The sequence below is a fragment of the Petaurus breviceps genome, unplaced genomic scaffold (assembly GCF_028583685.1).
Source record: "Petaurus breviceps papuanus isolate PSGF00001 unplaced genomic scaffold, PetGlider_PUasm1.0 91041, whole genome shotgun sequence".
Lineage (NCBI taxonomy): Eukaryota > Metazoa > Chordata > Mammalia > Diprotodontia > Petauridae > Petaurus > Petaurus breviceps.
The window spans coordinates 33,492,302-33,516,113 of NW_027187400.1; the positions used below are offsets into that span (position 1 = coordinate 33,492,302).

Below are 23,812 nucleotides of genomic sequence, written 5' to 3' on the forward strand. Positions count from 1 at the left end.
GCTCCAAACAAGTGAAAACAGATGGGCTCACCACATGGAGAGTAAAAGAGGTGAGTTAGGGGGTGTCTACCCAAGTGTGTGAAGCCTCCTTGTCAGGATGAACAGACTAGAACAACTTGTGCCTCATGTCATTGGACCTTTTCAAAAAGAAGGGTGAACAATATCTCCCCCATTTAGAGCCTGTACCCTTTGTTTTTCCCAAGGCTTTCACTTCCATTTTAATACCTGATCCTCACAACAGCCCTGCAAAGCAGGGACCCTCTTCCCCCTAGATGAAGAAATTAAGTCTCCAAAGACAGTTAAATGGTTCCAAGATTAAGTTGGTGACAGAGCCTGGATTACAACCCAGGTTGATACAGCCAGAATGGATGAGGGGTCCCACTCTAGAGTGGGAATGAAGGGGATGCCAACAGCCCCATCCCTGGGAGTACTTCCTCCCCTTCCCAAGCCCAGCCCAGGTGACACCAGCAGCAGGCTTGGCTGAGGGTGCCCCTCCTGCCTCAGTATCTTCCCCCTGGCAGCAATATTTCAGGTGAGTCAACTTTGCTCCCACATTAACACCATTATATAGCCCCCTGTGCCAGGATCATGGGATTCTGCCCTAGAAGCTACCCTGTCCTTTTTAGGAGGAATAAACTAAGACTCAGAGGGAGCCGTGCTTGAGGTCACACAAGTGGCTGTTTATTCGAATCCTTCCAGACTAGTTTTTTTTTTCTTCTTTTCCATTATATGCCTCTCTGGAAAGGCAGGAGAAAAGGGTGGGGTATGGAGGCTGGGCTCAACCCCCAGAACACCCCAGGCCTCCATGGCTCAGCCTCTGCCTCTTGGGTAAGGTCACCAATCAGGAAGGAAGGCTCCTCAGGATGGGGGCTGCTTTCTCCTGGCTCCCAGAGTCTTTGTGGCTGGCACCTGTGACTAGGGGCCATCAGAAATATCAGGTCCCCACTTCAGATTCACTGGGGTTTTCTTCCTTCAGGGCAGGTCAGGGAATAGAATTCCCTGGGATTTAGTGCAGCAATTGAGGGCAAATTCAGGGGAGGGGGGAAAAGGAATAACTTTAGAGGGGATACCTCTTACAAGGTTCCAGACCTGAAAGGCTAAGACCCTCTCCCTAAGACACATATACACATAAGGGGGCCAGTGACACAGCAGTGGGATTGTGAGCATAGGGGAGGACCCTGGAGCTTCAACAACCAAGGCTATGAATTTCCCTGTTGACCCCCAGGGACCATGGGAAATTTTTGGCTTTGCTAGGATTCCATATTGAATCATTGCCACAGAAGCATGTATTTAGAAATGGAAGGAACCTTCAAATCTATATAGTCTTATCTTACAGTTGAAGAAACTGAGGCCCAGAGATAAGTGATTTTCCCAACTTTTTCATGCTCCTACATAAATGGGAGAGTCAAGATGATTTGTACCAAGTACCTCTTTGCCATACACGATGCTGCCTCCCTTTAATTTTTTTTTTTTGCTGGAGATAAATGGGCCTTCCAATGCATTTCTCTTCCTCAAAAAGTTTATGTTGAACTCAGACTCACACTGTGTCTATAGTTTCTCAAGCAGTTGAGTTGGTGGTGAGGGGCCGGGATGGGGGTAAAAGGTCACAGCAAATGGGAGATAGATTTTACCCCCACCACCTGTGGTAGAGCAGAGATGGGCAGAAATTGAACCCTAGAAGTGGCCTTGATTCTCATTCTGAGTCCCAGTAGGGCATTCCCTAACTGAATGGTTCCCTCCTGTCTAGGTCTTGTTCTTACAAAGGATGGGGCAGGGTGAGTAAAGCCTGCATAGAAACCCTGGGTTTGATTACAGTTCTCAACAACAGGGGTAAACTGTGCCCTGGTCTCCCTCATCTTTCTCGGACCTCTGGCTGTCCAGGGCAGCCACAGGTCCAAAGGAGAGGTCATCTGGTCAGAAAGGGAACAGAGGGGTAACCAAGGAGGAGATGCAGTCCTGGGCTTCAGTAACTGTGTGTGATAACTCTCCCTGGGGGTGGAATGTGGCAGGATGGGATGTGGATGGCTTGGTCTGGAGTTCTATCCTGGGACGAGGAGAGATCCATCTATGTGTGTCTCTGCATGTCTGTCTGGGTCTCTGTGTGCAGCTGTCTCTACTTCTGTCCAGTGTCTGTTTCACCATATGCCTGTATGTGTCTGTCACTCTAGGTATGTCTTTGAAAAGAGACTCAGTATGTGTCCATGTCTGTCCCTATGTGTGTGTGTCTATATCTATAGGTATATGCACCCCCAGGGGCCAGCCTGCCCTCTGAGCCAGGAAGTAAGAGGTCTCTGGGTAGGTGGAGGGCTGTTCAAAAAGGTGTCCATCCAGCAGGCTCAGACAAGTGCTATTTGCACTTGTGGATGTAGTAGCCAGTAACGTAGCCGATGATGAAAATGACCCAGAACAGAACGATTCCACCTGCCACCTTCATGGCGATGCCCAGCTTCCCTGTGCATAGTTTGGTACAGATCCTGGTATGAGAAGACAAAACCCCCCCACCCCCCCAAAAAGGGAAACTGAGTCAGAGAGGCAGGGATAGAAATGATCCCCACAGTGGCTCACAGTAGCTGCTTGGACTGGACCCTACTAGAATGGAACAAAGATTCTCTGCAGATTCAGGGAATAAGGCACTGGGGGGCAGGAGTTATACCCAGAGATAATGAGAGGGGGCTGGCAGAAGATCAGTACTAGCCACTGGGGGACCTAGAAAGGCCTCCTGCAAAAGGTGGGACTTGAAAGAAGTTGGCAACATAATTCTTGGCACACAGGGGTGCCAGCCATTGTGGAGACCTAGATACAGCCCAGCTGTTTGTGACAGGTGGGAGCCATCCTGGAGACTGGTCCCGAGTTGGGAGCTGTAGAGAACTTGGCCAAGGCCTCCCCCCACCCCGGCAGAGTCTGGGGGCTCCTTACCGCTCACAGTCCATGCCGCCCGAGGCCGACATGTTCATGCTGACCTCATCCTGGCTCTCGCTCCATCTGTTGTACTGGACAGTGCTCTCCTGGGGTTCCATCATTCCAAGGTGGGAGTGAGAGACCTTGAAGAGGGATCAGGCAGTGAGGGCAGCACCAGCCTGATCGGAGCAGAAGAAACAGCCTTTAGCTTCCCAGTGCCACATTCTCACCACTAGGCTACGCTGCCTCTCACTGGCCAAGAAGCCAGCACCTGGCTAGATGAAAGAACTCGGGAATTAAAGCCACCCTATCTGGATTCTTGCTCTACCTTACTGTGTACTTTCATCCTCCCCCAGCTTCTTCCTTCTGATTTGGATTATGTTTAGACACTTAGCGACAATAATAGTAACAGCTAACATTTATAGAGCACCTACTATGTGCAGGCCTGTGTGCAAGCTCTTTACAATTGTCTCATCTAACAACAGCTAACATTTTTATATCACCTACTATGCGCTTTATAATTATCTCATTTAATAACTAACCTTTTATAGCACCTACTATGTGCAGGCACTAACATTTTTATGTAGTGCCTACTATGTGCTTTATAATTATCTCATTTAATAACTAACCTTTTATAGTACCTACTATGTGCAGGCACTGTGTGCAAGCTCTTTACAATTATCTAGCAACAGCTAACATTTTTATATAGCACCTACTATGCGCTTTATAATCATCTCATTTAATAACTAACCTTTTATAGCACTTACTATGTGCAGGCACTGTGTGCTAAGGCTTTGTTTCATTCTCACCATCCAACAAAATTCCCGGCACAAAGTAGGTTTTTTTTAAAGCAGTAACTTGCTCAAGATTACACAGCCAGTTATTTCTGGGTGTGGTGCTGAATATCTGAGCCCGGATTTTGATCCAGGTCATCCCGACACTGGAGCTGGTGCTCTTACTCACTGAGCCACCTGGCCGCCCCTAAGCAATTGGGGTTAAGTAACTTGCTCAAGGTTACATGGCCAGGTGTTTCTGGGTGGGTGCTAAGTGTCTGAGCCGGGGATTTGATCTCCAGGTCTTCTCAACACTGGAGCTGGTGCTCTTGCTCACTGTGCTACCTGGCCGCCCCACACATAGTAGGTTCTTAATAAATGCTTGTTGATTCACTGACTTAAGCCCGTTTTCTCCTCTTTAATTAGGGAACCCTTTCACCTCTGAAATTCTGTGATCTTCTGTCAATTATCCTATTTCATCTTTATTATGAAACAGCCAGGTGACAATTGGGAGTCAGAAATCTGGCCTTAGACACTTCATAGCTGTGTGATTTAACCTTCCTCTCCCTCAGTTACCTTTTCTGTAAAAGGGGGATCATAATTAGCACTACCTCTCAGGGCAGCTGTGAGGACCAAATGAGACAATAATTGGAAAACCATTTAGCAAGGTGCCTGGCACATAGTAGGGGCAATGTCAATGCCAGACACTAGCACTGACCGACTAGGTTGTCCTTATATCCCTATTTTGTAGCTGAGATCAGAGAGGACCAAAAATAAAATCAGTTGTTCATTTAGTGAGTGAGCTAGGCATTCAAAGCTGCTTTATTTTTTGCCATAAAACCCCTCTGGGCTGTGGCCTAAAGGGGCCTGAGACCTAGGAAACTGTTTGCTGGTGATTCACTATCAGATCTCTAATGAAGAACAGGAAAGGACAGAGATAATGTTGGTGCTACTCACTGGGGGAGGAGGGGAGAGGGATGACCACATGGAAACCCCAGGACAGTGGGGGTGGAGGCCTGCCTTTGCTACTTATTAGCTGTGTGACCTTGAACACCCAGAGAGGAGCTTTCAAATGGCTGGAGCCCAGAACCAGGCCTCAGTGCCATGTCCCCACTATTGCTAAGCCTTTTGTGTTGTAGAGGCTGCAAGCTCTCAAAAAAGGGCTAAGACTGCCTTGCTTTCCTGTATTTGTATTTCCAGACCCTATCACAGCAAGGAAGCTAGTGGCTCAAGAGAGAGCAAAGCCTAGAGTCAGGAGGACCTCAGTTCAAATCCAGCCTCAGATACTTACCCATGACCCTGGAGAAGTCCCTTAACTTCTGCCTGCCTCAATTTCCCCAACTATAATCATGTCTGACTCTTTGTGACCCCATTTGGGATTTTCTTGGCATAGATACTTCAGTGTTTTGCCATTTCCTTCTCCAGTTCATTTTTACAGATGGGGCAAACAGAGTTAAGTGACTTGCCTAGGGTCCCACAGCTAATAAGTGTTTGAGGTCAGATTTGAACTCGAGAAAGGTGGTTCTTTGACTTGGGGAGATCTATCCACCGCACCATCTAGCCACACTTCCTCAACTGTAAAATGGCAATAAATAAATAAATAATAGCACTCTAAGTGCTGTTGTGGGGATCAAATGAATTAATATTTGTAAAGTGATTTTGACTCATAGTAGGTACTTAACGAATGCTTGTTTCCTTCCTAACACTGTGAGGCTCTAATAAGAACTTAATAGATGCTTTATCAACTCAACCATCAAGCCTTCATCAGTCTTGGCAACAAGTATTCAAAGGCAAAAAATGGAGTCCCTGCCCTCAAGGATCTTACATTCAACCAAGGGAAAGGTTTCTAAGGTTGGGTTTCTTTCTTTCCTTCCTCTCCCTCTCTCTTCCTTTCTTCCACAAAGTGAGGCTAGATCTCATCCATCTACCATATCCTCACTTTACATTAAAAACAAGGAAGCATTGGTTAAAAGACAAAAAAGACCCCCAACATACAAGGAACCCTTTACTGAACCCCTGGGAAGCCAGGGCCAGGAGTTGCATAGGGTGAGCAGGCTTGGACAGGGAGTGATTTGGGTTGGCTAGAACCTTAGCAGGTCCACAGACTCCAGGGCAGCCCTTTGGAATGAAGCCTTCTGCCTCTCCCCACCCTGAGCACTCCCGTGTCCACAGCTGGCTTATCAGGCCTGGGAGAAGCTGGTGCTAATCTCTGACAAGTGGAATATTGTCAGCCGGAATAGGGCCTGGGAGGGGCAAGGCTGCTGCCAGCCCCTGATAAGTACATTCTTGTTTGATAAGTCTGCTGTGCCTGCCTCCCCTGGGAGAGAGGGAAGTCAGGGCCCAGTACCATCAGAATTATATAACTAAAGGTAGAGGATGCCAGGGAGAGGCTGGTACTGGCCAATCCTATGGGCCTAGGGCTCCTCCTGACCCCTCTTGACCTCCCATTTAAAGGCAAAATCCCTTCTTTCTCCCCCCCCCCCCTTTCTTATTCACCATGACATCCCAGAGGGCAACAAAGAAAATCCAGGAGACCGAGTCAATCAGTCAGTCAGCAAATACTTAACAGCTCACTTTTCCTAGTCGGTGTTCAGTTGAGATTTGCTGAATTGAATCAAATTATGAAACATTGGCTGTGAAGGCACTGGGATACTAAGTCCCTGCCTTAGGACAGTGACTAGCACATAGTAGGTGCTTAAATGCTCACTGATGGACTAACTGATCTGGTCATCTAAGGCCCTATAGGAGGAGCTCAGAAGAGACAGAGATCCCTGAGCAGAAGCTGAGGAAGGCTTCCTGGAGGAGGTGGAGGCTTCCTTGACCTGGGCTTTGAAGGACCAAGAGGACTGAGATCATTAGGAGAGTGTGGGAAGACATCCCAAGAGGCAGAAGGGGAGGGTAAAGGTCATAGTTCTACAATAGAGCTGGGAGGGACCTCATTTTACAAATGAGGAAACTGAGGCAGTAGGGAGGAAAGCCTTGCTCAAGGTCATACAGGTCCTAAGTGATAGACCAATTGAAATCCAGGGCCACTGAAATGAGTGAGAAACCAGAATAAAGAGACAACCAGTCTTATTGGAGGAAAAGTTCCTGTGGGGGTAGGAGGGAAAGACTGAGAGGTCATTGGGCGAAGTGACCTGGGATCCAGAGGGGGTCTAATCTCCCCTCTGATACTTACTTTCACAGCACTATCATCCGGGGCTAATTCCTTCACATCTCAAGCTTCCATCTGTAAAATGGAACGCTAACGGCCCCACGGGAGCTGTAGAGCTGGATAGGGAGCAAAAAAATCTATCCTGTAACCATAATGTACCCACTAAGTGACTATCCAACCTCTGCTCGAAGACTTCAAAGCAAAGGAGAGGGGATAGTGGGTAGAAGGTCAGACCTGGGCTGACCTAGCTGAGTGACCCTGGGCAAGTCACTTCACCTTGTTTCAGTTTCTAGTGTCTGGAATGACTGAAACACTGAACAATAAAATGGTGATAACAATAACACCTATCTCCCAGAGTCATCGTAAAGATCAGATGAATCACACACTGATCACAGCTATCTATCCATCCATCCATCTATCTGTAACCATGTGATATTTGTGATCCCACATATAGGGTGCATATATACAATATATACATATGTGTATATGTCATCTATATAAATAGATCTATATATACACAATCTATGTAATATCTATACAATAACACACTAACATTTACATATATGCATTTTTATTTATATATAATTTGAGCTATATATTACTCATATACTTAATAAATACCTTAAAGTGTCATTAAATGCTAGCTTTTATAATTGTTCTTAAGCCTGAGCTGTCCCAGACTGATTTTGCCCTAGATTGGCTCTAAGTGGGTGTCTTCCTTCCAGCAAAACTCAGTCTGCCCCTCTGTGGCTCCCACCCATTATATATAGGATCTGCCTTTCCTACTGCACAGTCCTGTTTGCCATTGAAGGGGGCCATAGCAATAGGCTATAGGCGACAGGCTGGGAAGGCGGATGGGCCAGGGTTGGGAAAGGGGAAGTTGACTTCTGTCTGAGGAATCTGGACTTGATCTTGTAGGCTATGAGGGATGGAGACTTTTGAGAAGTCTCAAGTTCCCTGAAACATTCCTCAGCAACTTTCTTTTGCCAAGGACACAGGCTGAATGGGGTTCAGAGGAAGGAAACAGGGTAGCCAGTGGGGAAACTGTCACTATGGTCCAAGAGGAGGAAGGAGCTGAGAAAATGGGGAGCAGGTTTTTGTTCTGGCTGCTTAAGGGACACCAGGTGACTAAAGCTGTCGGATATCTTGAGTTTTGAAAGAAACCTAGGATGTCTCAGCTGGAAGAGACCATCTTGTTCTAGCTCCCTCATCACTGGACAGAGGAGGAAACTGAGGCACACATGACTTGCCCAAGGTCACAGAGCAAGTTAGCAACAAGGGTAGGGCTCCAGTCCCAGGCTCCTAGGGCAACACTTTCTCCATTACATCACCTCCTGTGCCTGGGATCATTCCTCTGAGGGGTAAAAGCCCAAATGCTATCTTCTCCATCCCAGAGAGCTGGTCCCTAGATACTGGGAAGCAACTTCCCTATCAGCCAACCAGCATGATGCATGCTCTCCTTTTTCCTCTGGGCTCAAACACTGGCTCCCCATTGCTTTAGGGATCAAGGATAAAATCCTGACCTTGCCCACTTTAGGTCATCCACAATGCAACTCCATCCTGCCTTTTCCATCTTATCCCCTGGTCTTAGTTTAAATCCTTAACACCCAGTACACAGTAGGTGCTTAATAGATGCTGCTTGTTTGATAAAGCCATGTGCCACTCTATCCTGCAGCAATCTGAAAGAAGCAGCTTAGCAGAAGCAGAATTGCTGGAGAGTCAGCCTTGAATGCCACTGGTCCCATGTCTGATGAATCAGGCTCTGTGACTGGGCAAATCCATCCATTCATCCACTGCAGCAACGGAAATTCTGCTGCCTCTAAAGGCCACTACTAGGTGGTGATGTGGACAGAGCACCAGGCCTGGAGTCAGGAAGATCTGAGTTCAAATCCAGCTTCAGAAACTTCTAGCAGTGTGACCCTGGGCAAGTCACATAACCTCTGCCTCAGTTTCCTTAACTCTAAAATGGGAATACTATCCGAATCTATCACCTCACGGGGTATTGTAAGGATCAAACGAGGCCATATTTATCAAGCCCTTAGCACAATTCCTGGCCCATAACAACAGGTGCTATACAAAACAGAATTCCCTCCCTTCCCCTCTAAGGCCCTTGGTCCTTCCAGAACACCATTCCGCCTCTTCAGAATGACTTTGGTGGATCATTTTGTAAGGTTGGTGAAATCCTGTTACCAACATTATTGCCTTTTTAGCCTCCAAACGATCCTATGGAGTGGGTACAAAAAGGCCTCATTATCTTCATTTCACAGATGGGAAAACTGAGTCTCTGAGAGGGAGGTGGTTTGTTTGCCCATGAGATCTCATTAGAACCCAGGTTACTGCTGCTTCCAAGTCCAGAACTCCACCCAGGATGCCATGAATCCTTAGCAATTCGGAGCGCTCACAGCAGACAAAAAAAATGTCTGTTAGTGACTGAAGCTCTTTGACCTGTGCCTCTTCCTGTTAGGGCCAACCATGGTAATCTTCCCAAACACCTGACATGCCTTTATCTCTCCCTATGGCCTTGGTTTCAGGGTCCACCTTGAGCACATTTCTTCCAGAGGAGGGGCAGGAGTTAAGCAATCCCTGCTTTCATGAGCAATGGGCCCCTCATCACAACCACTCAGAAGCCAGGATCCTAGGACCTAGCCTAGGATTGCCTAGGACCCAGAAACCAGGAAAATATTGGTCTTTGAGATGGATCTTTGGGGGCAGAAGTGCAAAAGATACTCACTGTAGAGAGAGAAGGCAATTGGGAAATCCCTGCAGGTTCAAGAGGTTATTATGTATGGACTTGGGATTTGTTTTTCCCAGAAACACAGGGCACAGAGAAGAAAGAAATCTGTCAAGAGACGTACCACGGTATTCTGGGGCACAAGACTTGAAACCAAGACAACCCTGAGTTCAAATTCTGCCTCAAACACTTACTACTAGCTGCATAAATTTCAGCAGGTTACTGACCCTCTGGTCTCAATTTCCTCCTCTGTAAAATGGAGCTGATAACAGCACCTACCTCCCAGGGTTGCTGCGAACCCAAGGGCTTTGAAAACCTTGCAATGCTGCTCTAGAAATGCCAGCTATTAGCAGTACAGAGCACTGGACTGCAAGTCAGGAAGACCCAAGTTCAAATCCTGAACCAGATACCAGCTCTCTTAGCCCCCCTTATCTGTGAAACACGAATGATAACAATGATAGGGCTAACCCCACAGATGATCTAGAGTGACAATACCTACAGTAAGAATTAAGGGAAGATGGAATCCCCTTGGTTGGGGAGTTCTTCCTACTTCTGATATACACTTAAACTCTCAGACCTCCTGGTCAGCAGCTTTCAAATATTTTTTTGTTTCATTACTCTCTTTAATACCTTATGTACTCTCAATATCTTATAAAAAATAAGGATACAAGCAAATTTAAGCACCTACTATGTGCCAGGGACAGAGGCAGCTAGATGGCTTTGTGGATAGAACACTGGGTCTGGAGTCAGAAAGATTTGAGTTCCAATTCAGCCTGTATTCACTAGCAGTGTGACCCTGGGCAAGTCACTTAACTTCTGTTTGCCTTAATTCACTGGAGAAGGAAATGGCAAACCACTCCAGTATCTTTGCTAAGGAAATATCATTTGGGGGTCACAGAAGAGTTGGGCACAACCGAACAACACTGGTATGCCAAGGACTGGGCTAAACACTTTACAAATATATCTCATTTAATGCTGAGAGTCTCCAAAGTCTCCTGGGGTACCACTCTAAGGACCACTGCCCTAGGCAAGTCTGTAAGAGTCTGGGAGAGGGCAGCTTCCTCACCAGACAGATCCCAATAAAGGAAATCAAAGGTTTACAAAAAAAGGCTCTGTAGATAAAAAATGAGGAGATATGGATTTTCAGCAGAGATAAGAATCCCAGCTCCAACCAGACCCCACCCTAACAAGTACCAGATTCCTGAGATGATTCCTCAGGTAACTGGCATAATCCTTTTGGGTGTTACTTTAGAGATGGTTATTCCCCCCCTGGGCTTCCTTCCATAAGTCAGTGAGGCTCCATAAAAACTGGAATTTGGGGGATGGAGGCAGGGGGGATGAAGGGAATAAAGAGAGAACAGGTTGAGAGTTGAGGGTCTTTGCAACATGCTAAAAAAAAATGCTAGACTAATGATGGCACTGGGACTAATGTCAGGAAGAACTGAGTTCAAATCCAGCCTCAGATACTAGCTGTGTGACCCTGGACAAATCACTTAACCCCATTTGCCTCAGTTTCCTCATCTGTAAAATAAGATACAGAAGGAAACCACAAACCACTCCAGGAAAACCCCAAATGGGGTCAGAGTAGGACGTGGCTGAAATGATTGAACAACAGAAAGCGCTAGTGAAAGCAGCCTGTGCCCCATTTAATCAACCAATTACTGTGTGGGTGAGGGAAGACATTTTAAAGACAAAAATGAAACAGCAATGGGATTATAAATTGGACCTTAGAGGCCGTCTAGCTCAGTCTCTTCATTTTACAAAGGAGGAAACTGAGGCCCAGAGAGAGAAGGGTCATGAAGGCAGAAAGAGGAAGATGCAGGATTTGATTTGAGGTCCCCTTACTCTGAATTCTTTTCACTATGCCAGGCTGCCTCCCCTCTTACATTGTAATGGGTGAAACTGCTGAGGTTTAGGGGTGCAGGGACCCCAAAACAGAAACACTCAGGTCTTGCCCAAATAAATATGACCCAAGCCTTCCTGTCAGTCAAAGAAAAATAAAGTTTATTAAAGACTCACCACACAGGCCAGACTCTTAAGGAATCTGAACATTGGCTAGGCTCTTAAGGAATCTGAGCATTTATAACGTTAATGTGAAGGCCAGATTGAGTCTGAGCACTTTCATGGAAACTTATGTGGATTTTATATGCCAAAAGACTGTGGGAGGGATCTAGGGTTGGCCAAGTGGTCTGGGGTGACTAGAGATCAGAAGCCAGGAATCCAGAGAAAGGGATTTCGATAGGATCCAGAGTGGGAAGTAGCTGGAGGCAATCTAGAGGTAACAGAGATTTGGGTAAACCAGAATGAAAAGCTTATAGCCTCAGGCCAAAGCCAGATCAAGAGGGAAGATTCAAGGAGAATTCAAGGGGATTCCCAGAGCCAAAGCCCCATCCAGACCATCTAGGCACTACACTAATCAATCTCTAGGAAATAAAAACAGCCTGGAGTCCAGATGGTTTCAGAGTCTTTGCAGTCTCCATGAGGCTAAGGAAAGGTAGACAGAGAACCCAGGTTAGAACCTGGGCTCTGACACTAAATAACTGGGGGGAGGTTTATTTGTCCTCTCTGGGCCTAAGCTTCCTCAGCTGCAAAATGGGGGTATTGCCCTAGGCCTTGACCTGAGGTTATGTAGTTCAGGGAGAATCTTGTACTCAAACATTATATGAGCAGTTCAGCTCTGGGCCTCTTCAGAGACCTAGGCCCAAGTCTCCCTAATAGGAAGGGTCAACTTAGCCTCATACAAGGACACCCACGGGCCCTCCCAGAAGACAGAATGGGTGATGAAACCTTTTCTTCCTTCCTCCAAGGTAATAGTTGGTGATGTCACAGAAACAAGGATAAGACATCACTGGCAAGTGGGATTCAGCTGAGCTTTCTGGACTCCCTGCCCCCCTCCCCCTCCATTAGGCCTTCTGTATCTGCCCCCAGTTTCTACCCCTGCTGCCACTCCTAGCCATCTCTCTCCTCCTCACCCCAAATGAGGGTTCTCTGTCCCCCATTCCTTAGCTTCCTGGAGACAGAACCAGGACAGAAACCATCTGGGCTCCAGGCTGTATTTATTTCCTAGAGATTGATCAGTGTAGTGCCTACATGGTCTGGATGGGGCCCTGGCTCTGGGAACGCCCTTGAATCTTCCCACTTGATCTGGCATTTGCCTGAGTTTTCTCAGTGTACTCTTTGTGTTTATGGGTCTTATCTGGTACTCGTGGCATCCTCCCACTAGAATACCAGCTCCTGGTAGGCAGCTGCTGCTTCCTTCGGGTCTATGTATCCCTAGTGCCTAGCACAGGGCCTGGCCCATACCACTAGCCTAATAAACACCCCCAGAGGAATTGAGTGGACTCCTTAGAAAGGGAGAAGAATTGGGTGGGAAAGGGGAGATCAAATTTAGTCAACAAGCATTGATCTTGATCATTAATTGATTAATCCTTAGTCAATAAGACTTCACAATAAAGTACCAAGACTGCTACAAAGACAAAAAGAAAACAGCCCCTGTCCTCAGGGAGCTTAACATCCAACAACAACAAGCCAACCAGAAGTCCTTGCCCTCAGGGAGCTTATAGTCCTATAATCCTTAGGACTCCTTAGGAAACGGGTAGATCCCGGAATCCAATTCCATTCAATAAGGATTAAGTACCTATAATCAGGGGACCACAACATAGACACATATAAAACTTAAAAAAAAAAAAAAAGGTAGTTTGGGGAAGGCAGTAGCAGCTGGGGTCCGGAATAATCATAATCACCAGCATTTATATAGCATGTTTTACTAAGCAAATATTATCTCATTCTGCATAACAACCCTAGGAGGTAGGTTTTTTATTGTAATCCCCATTTTACAGATGAGGAAACTGAGGCAGAAAGAGGCAGTGACTTGTCCAGAGTCACACAGTTTTAATGAGCTGAATGGCAGAGCTGGGATTTGAACTCAGATCTTCCTGATTTCAATGAGTCACCTAGCTTGCTGGGGTATCATGTACAGTAGGAGGCAATTCTAGAGTTGAGGTTATACAAAATATTAAGTTACATAGGGCACCTGTGTGGTGCATTGGATAGAAAATTGGTCCTAGAGCCAGGAAAACCTGAGTTCAAATTTGACCTCAGATACTTACTAGCAGCGTGACCCTGGGTAAGTCACTTAACCATGATTGCCTTCTTCCCCGACTCCCCAAAAAAAGATAAGCTTCACAATAACCTCCATTAAATACCATACAAATAGCCCTCTTTTCAGGATCCCAAAACATGTCATTTTATTCTTGTGCAACTTAAAAGTTAGGGAAAGATGCCTCTGACAAGCCCCAGCAGGATCAGTAAGTACATCAGCTATTTGTGCAGCAGACAGATGCTTTGTACATTCACACACCCTCAAGAGGTCTCCCTTGTACTAAGTACAGAGATGAGTCCAAGTCCTAGCCTTCATCAGTGATATGTGATAACCACAGGCACCAACCCAGGGTCATTTGGAAAGGTCTCCCCAGTGGGATGATAGCTGAGAGGGTGGATTCGCTGGCCATTCACAGCCATGCTCTGACCACAGCAAGTTTTAGTCCTTCTCCCTAGAGGAATGTTCTCCATTACTTGCCAACTGCAATCTTCCATTCTTTTCCCTGTGGTGTTTTTGTCTCTTCCGCACACACCAAAGGACCTCCCACTTTCCATCAAGTGCTGGATAGTTCGGTCTGGTCAACCAGGGAGAATTGGAAGGTCTATTACTGTCCAGGTATTGAGGAGAAGCATTGGTTTGTTTTTCTTTTTTTTCCTTTTTGGATGGCAGTTGGGGTTAAGTGACTTGCCCAAAGTCACACAGCTAGTTTTTGTGTTGAGTGTCTGAGGCCGGATTTGAACTCAGGTCCTCCTGACTCCAGGGCTGGTGCTCTATTCACTTCACCACCTAGCTGCCCTGGGAATTGATTTCTTTAATCTCATTTGCTCTTTTCAATTACATTCACAGAATCTCAAAACTAGAAGTAACCACTAGTCTATCCTGCACCTGAACAATGAAAGTCAACATTTTATTGTATCAGCATTTTTTTCAGTTGTATCAACTCTTCATGACCCCATTTGGAGTTTTTTTGGCCAAGACTCTGGTCCAGTTTGCCATTTCTTTTTCCAGCTCATTTTTACAGATGAGGAAACTAAGGCAAACAGGGTCAAATGACTTGCCCAGGGTCACACAGCTAGTAAGTGCCTGAGCCCACATCTGAACTCAGGATAAGTCCTGCTGACTCCAAGCCTGGCACTCTGCACTGTACCACCAAGCTGTCCCAAGATTACTGTGACAGGCACAGAGCTAAGCCCTGGGGATGCAAAGCAAAATGAAAAATGGTCCTGCTCTCAGGGAGCTTATACTCTAATGAGGGTGACACCATGCAAATAGCTATGCTCAAACAATACACCTTGGAGGTCATCTTGGGGAGAAGGCACTAGAATTAGGGAGGCATGGAACCTGAAAGCAGTCATCCATCCTGGATCTCTAGGGACAGAGAACCTACTAAGGGCTTAGTCCTACAATGCCCCTGTGTAATTTAAACTTCCAGGAGAAACATGGTGATAATCGCCATCTGTGGGACATCAAGATACAGTCCTTTGGATGACATCCTCAAATGTTTTCATCACATTTTCATTTTCTTGTACTTTTCGGCTACGCCAGTAAATTTTTAAACTTTCTTGTTTCTAATGTCCCATCTTTGCGAAGCTAGGTTTTCTCAGCTTCAGTGATTAGAGGTAAGTACCCTGAGAAAAACAATGTGAGGCAGATTCCAAAGTTTTAAGAAGCCCCACAGTGGGGGTGGGTGGAGTCAAGATGTCGGAGTAGAAACAGGACCTCCTTGGGGATCTGGCTTCCACCTCCCCCAATCCATGTAAAAGGGAACTGAACAAATTTTGGAGCTACAGAACCCACAAAATGACACAGAGAAGCTAACTTCCCACTGAGGATAGCATTGGCCAGCACAGCATTCTGGGGGTTTTAGCCCCAAGGAGGGCTTGACCAGCCTCTGGCTGGAGGAACTCCAGATCACCAGCAGCTGTGGCGATCCAGAATTATCAACACATAGATGCTAAGGACAAAGTGAGAGGTCAGTGCAGTGTGGACTTTGGGACCCAGTAGTTGGGAGTGCATGGGCTTTTGCCCCCGGGGCAAGAAGCCGCTGAGACACCCTGCTTCAGCTCCCTGCCTGAAGAGTGTAGGGGGACCAAGCGACCAGTCTGAGGGGTAATCGATCTTGCTTTAACCTGCTTAGATTTGGATTGCAGTCTAGGGTGGAGGTCCTAGGGTGTGTGACCCGCTTGCCAGAGTGTGTGGAGCCTTCAGAGAGGGCACCCAACCAATACCTTTGGCAGCTGAGAAAACCCCAACGTTTGGGACAAAAGCTCCCCTGTCTGGTGGCAGAGTCCTACTGTGGCAAAAAGCCCAGGGTTGTCAAGTGACTGAGGGGCAACATGACCAGGCAAAGGAAACAAAGCAGACAGAAGAATCCAACATTAGACTCCTATTTGGGGGACAAAAAGGAGCAAAGCATGAAACAGGAGGAAGACAGTGAAGTCACAACTCCTGCACCAAAAGCTCCAAAGGAAAATACAAGCTGGTTACAAGCCACAGAGGACCTTAAGAAGCAGATAAGAGAAGTGGAGGAAAAATTGGGAAGAGAAATGAGAATGATGCAAGAAAATTATGAAATGAGAGTCAACAGCCTGACTGAGGAAAATAACACCTTAAAAAATAGACTAACTTGGGGCGGCCAGGTAGCACAGCAAGTAATAGCACCAGCTCCAGTGTCAGGATGACCTGGGGATCAAAACCGGGCTCAGACACTTAGCATCCACCCAGAAACACCTGGCCGTGTGACCTTGAGCAAGTTACTTAACCCCAATTGCTTTAAAAAAAAGAATAGACTAACTCAAATGGCAAAAGAGGCTCAAAAAGGCAATGAGGAGAAGAATGCCTTAAAAAGCTGAATTTGCCAGATGGAAAAAGAATTTCAAAAGCTCACTGAGGAGAATAATTCCTTCAGAATTAGATTGGAGCAAACGGAAGCTAGTGACTTTATGAGAAATCAAGATACTATTAAACAGATCCAAACAAATGAAAGAATAGAAGGCAATGTTAAGAAGTCTCACAGTGACCACACATCTCCTTAGTGATTGTGATGTAGAATGAAATATTCTTTCAACCAATGAGTGTTGTTTTTTCAAATGGTGACTAAGTAGTTAGGATGTAAATATTAATTTAGTGGTTTGGACCTAACTGCTTACTAAACCAAATCAGTGGGTATTTCTTTTGGTCTCAAGGCACTGTGAAAAAATGACTAGGACACTCAGGGGTTGCTGTGGACCAAAATAAGTTTGGGAATATGCCTCAGTTGATTTTCCTGGCAGACAACTAATTGTTAGCCAAGTTTTTCTTTGTCTGGGAAGGAAATCTGGGTTTTTACTCCACCTTTCTGCTGAAACAGCTTTTACAAGTTACCATTGATCTTTCTTTCTCTGTGTAATTTTTTTTGGGGGAGGGTAGAGGGGAAGGCAGGGTAATTGGGGTTGTAACGTGTCCAAGGTCACATAGCTACTAAGTGTCAAGTATAGAAGCTTCATTTGAACTCAGGTCCTTCTGACTACAGGGTCAGAGCTCTATTCGCTGCACCACCTAACTGCCCCTCTCTATGTAATTTTTAGTTAATTATGTGTAATTTTTTTTTACACCTACCCTATGATTTCACTGGTATAGGGAATCCTACATAGAGGCAGCTTGGTGGTTTAGTGAACCCTGGACTTGGAGTCACAGCTGAAGTTCAAATCCAGTCTCATTTATTGACTGTGTGACCCTGGACAGATCACTTAACCTGTCTGCCTCAGTTTCCTCATAGGTAAAATGGGGATCATAATAGCATCTTCCTCCCAGAGTTTTTGTGAAGATTAAATAAAATGTGGGGGTCACATAAGCACTGCTTAATTGATGTTTGGTCATTTAAATTGATCACAGAAACTCCTTGTACCATATGGGCACATCAGCAGAGTATTATAGTTGCCTGGGCATTAAGAAGTTTAGACTAGGGGAAGCTAGGTGGCTTAGTAAATAGAGAACCAGCCCTGGAGTCATGAGGACCTGAGTTCAAATCTGGCCTCAGACACTTAACACTTACTAGCTGTGTGACCTTGGACAAATCACTTAACCCTAATTGCCCTGCCCTCTCCCCTCCAAAAAAAAAAAGGAGTTTAGATGCCCAGGGTCACTTAAGCAGATACAGGATTTGAATCCATAACTCAGAGGCCAGCTTTCTATCTACTCCACCCTGTTTCTCTCCCAATGATCTCTTCACTGCAAATCCAATGTAATTTTCTTCCACTTTTGGAAAGAAACAGTACCTTCCTCAAAGTCCAAGGACCTGAGTTTAAAACCTGACTCTACCACTACCTGTATTACCCTGGATGAGTCATTGCTTACCTCTCTGGCCCTCCAAGGTGCCACCTGTAAAATCAGGAGGTTGAACCAGATGACCTGAGGTCCTTTTTCTAGATCTCAGTCTAAGACCCTGTGTCATTCCTGACTGTCTCAGCTTCCTGGCTTCTTTGTCCTTCTGTAGCTTTTAGGATTTTCTTCTCTCCTGGTCCTTCTCCTACTCTTCTGGCCATTGCTCAGTCTCCTTAGCTGACCTGTCCTCCTCCCTTGCCTCCTCCTAAGAACTGGCATCCCCCCCAGTCTCTGGCCTGGCTCCTGTTTTCTTTCTATCGTCTCTCTTGTGCTGATCTCATCAGCTCATGCCATACTCAATGATCATCTCTACATAGAAGATTCCCTAATCTAAATATCCAGCCCTAACTTCTCTCCCAAACTCCAGTCCTGGATCCCTAATTGCCTGCTAGACATTTCCACAGGTATAATCAATCCACCACTACCTCGAATTTACCATGTTCAAAATACCGAATGACTTCTCCTTTCCAAACTTTCCTATTTTTCTAAGGGGATAACCATTCTTCCAAACACTGAGGTTTCACCATCTCTAGTCTTCCCTTTCCCTCATCCCTCTCCAAACAATTAATCAATTAGGAGCCAAGTATTATCAGTTCTGCTTTCATGGCATCTCTCACATCATGGACCTTCTCTCTACTCTTATTTGTTCCAGTGCTTATTAGTTCTTTACTCTTGCAATGGGTCTGACCAATTATGTCAAATCTACCCTCTCCCACTTCCACTCTCCTGCTGAAAGATCTTTCCAAGGCACAGATCTAAACCAAACTCAGAAACCCTAACTAGGGCCCTATTGTCTCTAGGATAAAAAAACAAAACCCTCCAGGCTTTCCAGTCTAGCTTATCTATCTTTCCTCCCCTCACTTCCCTTCCCCCTTTCTTCTTCCCCCTCCCCCCACCCTCTCCTTTCCTCATCCTTCCTTTTTTTCCTTTCCTTTCTTCTTCCTATCTCTCCCTTCTCTTCCCTTCCCCTCCCCAGGAGTTTAGCCCCCAATCCTAAGGTCAATCTTGAGTTCTGCTTAGGACTTCTCTCCAGCCTTTTTCCACTCCAATATTTCCCTCCCTAGGTAAGTGTGTGGTAAGGGTGGGGGAGAGGTATAGGGTGACTAATTTTGTCAGCCTAAGCTGGTGGGTTAAAAACACAGGCTGTACCAATTAGGAATGACTCCTTTACCTGGCCCAAGAATGAAGACGTGGCAGCCTGGGAGTGGGTAGACATTTCCTTAGACCAGATCAGCAGGAGGACCCATAAGCCTGAACTAATGGAGAATTGGCTTTGGGTCACATTAAGTGGATAGAGCATGGTATAGCCTGGGCATGAGGCAAGTTCTCAGTAGATAATATCGTTCCTTATTCATCAGGTAATAGAACACACAGGGCTAAGGGGAAAGGGCTCAGTTGCTTGGTCCTAAGAGGGGGTCTTCACCTTGGTACCAGGGGAGACAGATCCCTATGACCCAACTCTCTTATTTTACAAATGATTCATCTCAAGCAGACAGCAGGACCCATCAGCTTGTGCCAAGGGGAGAGGGCTTCACAATCTGTACTAATAGGAGGGGTTTTGTGGCAGAGCAAGCTAGGAGCCCCCACCCCTGCTCTCAGACCCCTAGCCCCCACTAGCTACTGTTATTAATTCTAATGCAGGAGGACCAAAGAATTTATTTGACTTGTCCAAGGTCACACTGGTATTTTAAGTGGCTAAGCTCCATGGTCCAGACCACAAATCCAGGATGCATTTATTGCCTTCCATTTATATAAGACTGACAAAACACTTTCCCCACCACAACCCTGTAAAGCAGGCTATGCACAAAATATTTTATGCCCATTTTATAGATGAGGAAATGGAGGCCTAGAGATGAGATGATATCACCTCAGTTTCTCAGTAAGATTGCAAAGATCTTCACAGAGAATTCAAAGATTTTGTACTAAAATCTGTATGGTGTTAGTATGTCTTGGGAGGGCAGACAACGTTAGAAAACTGGTCTGGAAGATTCCCTGCCCCCATCACCCTCAATTGTACTTATACAAGTCTGGGTCTAAAGTCCAGGCAGCTCATTAACACGCAGCAGATCTTAAGAGCTTAAAAACAGCAAAGGATGGCCAGCCCAGCACTTGGTGAGGGCCAGAAATGGGAGGATCCAGCATGAAGCCAGGCGTGGGATTCCCAAAGAACTTGGTGCACGTCTTTCTGTTTTAGTCCAGTTTTGGACCTGGATGGGAAGACAAACTTGACTTTGAGGGTAGAAACAAAAATGAAGTCCAACAATCCAGGGGCCATGGCAACTGGCCTCCCCTAAGGCAGCCCAGAGAAAGGAGCAGAAGTGGGCTGAGGCCATACACTTGGGGCATCTTGGTGGCCCAATGGTTAGTGTATGGAGTCAGGAAGACCAGAGATCAAATCCTCACACATTAGCTGTATGACTCTGGGTAAGTCACTTTACCAGGTTTGCCTCAGTTCCCTCATCTGTAAAATGGGCTGGAGAAGCAAAATGGCAAACCATTCCAGTATCTTTGCCAAGAAAACCCCAAACGTGGTCACAAAGACTTAGACGTTACTGAAAACAACAATAACATTCTGAAAGCTTGAAGGTTCTAGGGAGTTCTTGGTCTGGGGCCCAGGATTAGTACATCGGCTTCTAGGAAGATCTGGTCTGCCTGGGGCTAGGAAGCTCCCCTCCCCCCTGCCTCCTGCCCAGGATTCGACCCTTTTGATGCCAGGGTAGGTACCTAGTATTTTTCTGCCAGGGCCGTCTAGTTCTAGTACCCTTCAGATTAAATGGCCTCTGGGGTCTCCTCTAGCTCTGAAAACCCTGTAGCTGTGGGCAGCTGGGTGCTAGAATTGGCTAGAATGTTGGACTTGAATTCAGAAGGACCTGAGTTTGAATCCTGCCTCAAATGCTTGGTAGCTGTATGACCCTGAGTAGACTGGTTTGTCTTGGTTTTCTTACCTGTAAAATGGGTATAAATGATAGCACCTATCTCACAGGAATCACAAGAGATAAAACAGGTAAAGCAATTCCCAAACCTTAAAGTGTTATGTAAATGCAAGCTATTGTTTTCATGGTAGTAATTTGGGCCAAAAGGTTAACTGGCTGCTAATTTCTGGAGTCAGAACTCTGGGTAGTTAAGGCATTTCCCTCCCACTCAGCTGGATGGCACTGGGCCTGGAGTCACAAATACCGGAGTTCAAATCTCCCCTCAGATATTTCCTAACTGTGTGACCCTGGGGTAAGTCAACCTCTGTGGGTCTCAGTTTACTAAACTTTAAAATGGGGATAGTAATAGAACTTACTTTCCAGGGTTGTTGTCAAGATCAAATGGGGTATTTATAAAGTACTCAACACATAGTCTGATTAATCAATACGTGTTCCCTTCCTCTTCCCTTACCTCATCTCTTACTAAAAAGAGCCAGGCCACAGCTCAGAACTATAGCTGAGGCTGACCCAGGTCCAAAAGAGGTTTTTACTGTATCCTCTAAGGCTGGACACAGCTGGGGGCCCACAGATAACAGAAATGGGCCAGAGGCCAAGGAAAGCTCCTCTGACTGGAGGGCTGACTTTACCCAGGAAGGCTCTCTTTACAAAGCTCTCCCCTCTTCCCAGGGCCACAGCCCCCATCCAGCTCAGGCACAATCCCTTACCTTAGGATGGCAGGTCTCAGGGTCTGTGGGTCTGCTGCCCCCACTCTCACCTACAGCTCCCCACCTGTCCGCCAGCTCCCCGGCTCAGGACCAAGATGTGTCTTGGATGAAGAATCCTTCTGTGTCTGGCCTTTGGCAGAAGTTGGTGTGGGGCGTTTTACAGGCCAGCAGCTCAACTCGCTGGATTTTTCTGCGTGGGCTGGAAGCCTGGGATTAAAGAAGGTTGAGGAGGAGGAGAAAGGAGGAAGGGGGGAGGAGGAGGGGGCTGTCCCTCCAGCTCCTTGCAGAAGAAATGCGAACAGCAGAGACTAGCTGACTCTGCACTTGGGAGCAAACGGGGAAGCGGCTTGGGGCAAAACTTGGCTGCCTCGTTCGGCTCCTCCCAGCTCTGCCTGGAGCCAAACTCTTCTGTATGTGGAGGGAGAGAGGAGGAACACAGCTGCATGGCCTGGGGTGCTCAGCTAGGAGGGGGAGGGCTCCCTTCCTGGGAAGTTCTAAGTGCAGCCTCCGAGTTCCGGACGGAGGGAATGCCTCAAAGGGGCCGGGCTCGTGGAACTGACCAGGCTGGGGTGCTGGCCGCCCGGGCTGAGCCGCTTCCTAAGGCGTCTGGGAGCATCCGCCAGAGAAGAGCTAGTTAGGGGCAAAGGGGAAGTTTCTGTCTCAGGCCAGCCCTGGAAAACTGTTTTGGGATTTGCTGATGAGCTGCTGGAAATCCTACATGCCCCGGGTCTTGGATAATTAAATTGGTGGTTAAAACTGCCTTAAATTATTGATGAGTCAATAAAGTCATTGCTTATTTATTGGGGGGGGGGAATACTTCCAATCCCTTGCCTGGACTCAATCAGTTTTGCCAACTTCTAGTTGCCTGAAGCCAAAGCTGGGAAAAGAGCCTAGAAGATATTCGTGGTGTGTGTGTGTGTGTGTATTGTATTTAGCTGCGTTGGTCAATCAATCCCTCCACTGCCAATTATTAAGCGCCTTTAGGCTCTGGGGTTACAAAGACAAAAATGAATCATTCGTAGCACTTTACCATCCTAGAACCTGTCAGTGTCTCTGTTTGGCCTTATTTGTTGTGTCTGTGTATGGTTGTAGTTGTGTCCATCTGGGTGTATGTTTTCCTGTGCCATATGTCTCTTCCAGACTAGTTCTACTGGCTTCTGGAAGAACTCATTGAGAATGGGGACTGCAGATGTGCAGAAACAGCATCGGTTCTTTCTTTGTCCAAATGACAAATGACGTTGGGTGCAAAGGGGGGGGTTTCCACAGTCTGCTCCTCTCTCCATCTCAAGCCATGACTACTATCACTGGCTGTCCCTTGGATCTAGAGTTAACACCACTCTGTTGCTAGGGGCCAAGCTTTAAAAAAATTTTTTTTTATTCTTCTAAAACTTAAATACACAGTAAGAAAAGAAAAAGAAACATATTAAAACTTAAATACAAAATAAGAAAAGAAAACATGTCATATGCACACAGAACATGAGTGGGTTCAAAATATAAAGCAATGCATTTTCATTTCAAGAAAGCCTATGTAATAAATACTACGGGCTGTGTTGAGAGCTATCTTTTCTTTGCTTCCTCCTAAGTTGTCTTCAATTCTCTCCTGAGCACTTTTCACTTCTTTTTTTCCCCCTTCCTTCCCCTCCACCCCCCACCCCCACCCCCTGGGGCCAGGCTTCCTTAAAATAAAGGTGGGAAGTTGCTGGAGACCACCTAGAGACGACAGACAACGGTGGGCTAGGCCAGTTCAAGGGTGGATTGATATTTTGATAGACTCCAGGATGGGAAGTCTAGTAACAGAGATTTGGGCCCAGCCACAATGTAAGGCTTATGGCCTCATGCAAATGCCTCATGAAATGAGACGATTTAATCAGAGTTCAAGGGGGATTCCCAGAGCCTGTACCTCAAGGTCTCAAGGAGAGCTGGAGGGGACTCCCAGAGCTCATACCTCATCAAATGCATGTGTACATCAAATGTTCCTATGTATTTTGTGGGTGTGCTGCCTATGCTGAGAAAACCCTAGTCTTAATGCAGGAAAGACTGATAGGGGAAATCCAGGGGAAGAAAGTGTGTGAAAGTGTGGTAGTGGGAGTGGATAATTTCCTAGGAGCACTGAGCTGAAGCTAGGGAGGAAACACTCTGTGTCCTTTATTCCTGT

The 23,812-nt window shown here is 46.3% G+C and overlaps 1 protein-coding gene across 4 annotated transcripts; it reads right to left on the bottom strand.

Moving 5' to 3' along the window:
• Positions 1-659: 659 nt before the first annotated feature.
• SMIM1 (small integral membrane protein 1 (Vel blood group)) lies at positions 660-22,092 on the bottom strand. Of its 4 annotated transcripts, none has more exons than XM_069079434.1 (4): positions 21,658-22,092; positions 6,850-6,941; positions 2,917-3,041; positions 660-2,474 (listed from the first exon to the last, which is right to left on the bottom strand). In XM_069079434.1, exons 3-4 carry the CDS (start codon positions 3,018-3,020, stop codon positions 2,348-2,350), a joined length of 231 nt encoding a protein of 76 aa, XP_068935535.1. In that variant the 5' UTR covers positions 3,021-3,041; positions 6,850-6,941; positions 21,658-22,092; the 3' UTR covers positions 660-2,347. The 4 variants fall into 4 exon arrangements, with proteins under 4 accessions (XP_068935535.1, XP_068935534.1, XP_068935536.1 ...); XM_069079433.1 differs by having other exon boundaries at positions 2,917-3,077; positions 21,658-22,083; XM_069079435.1 differs by lacking the exon at positions 6,850-6,941 and having other exon boundaries at positions 21,658-22,091.
• Between the last annotated feature and the right edge of the window lie 1,720 nt (positions 22,093-23,812).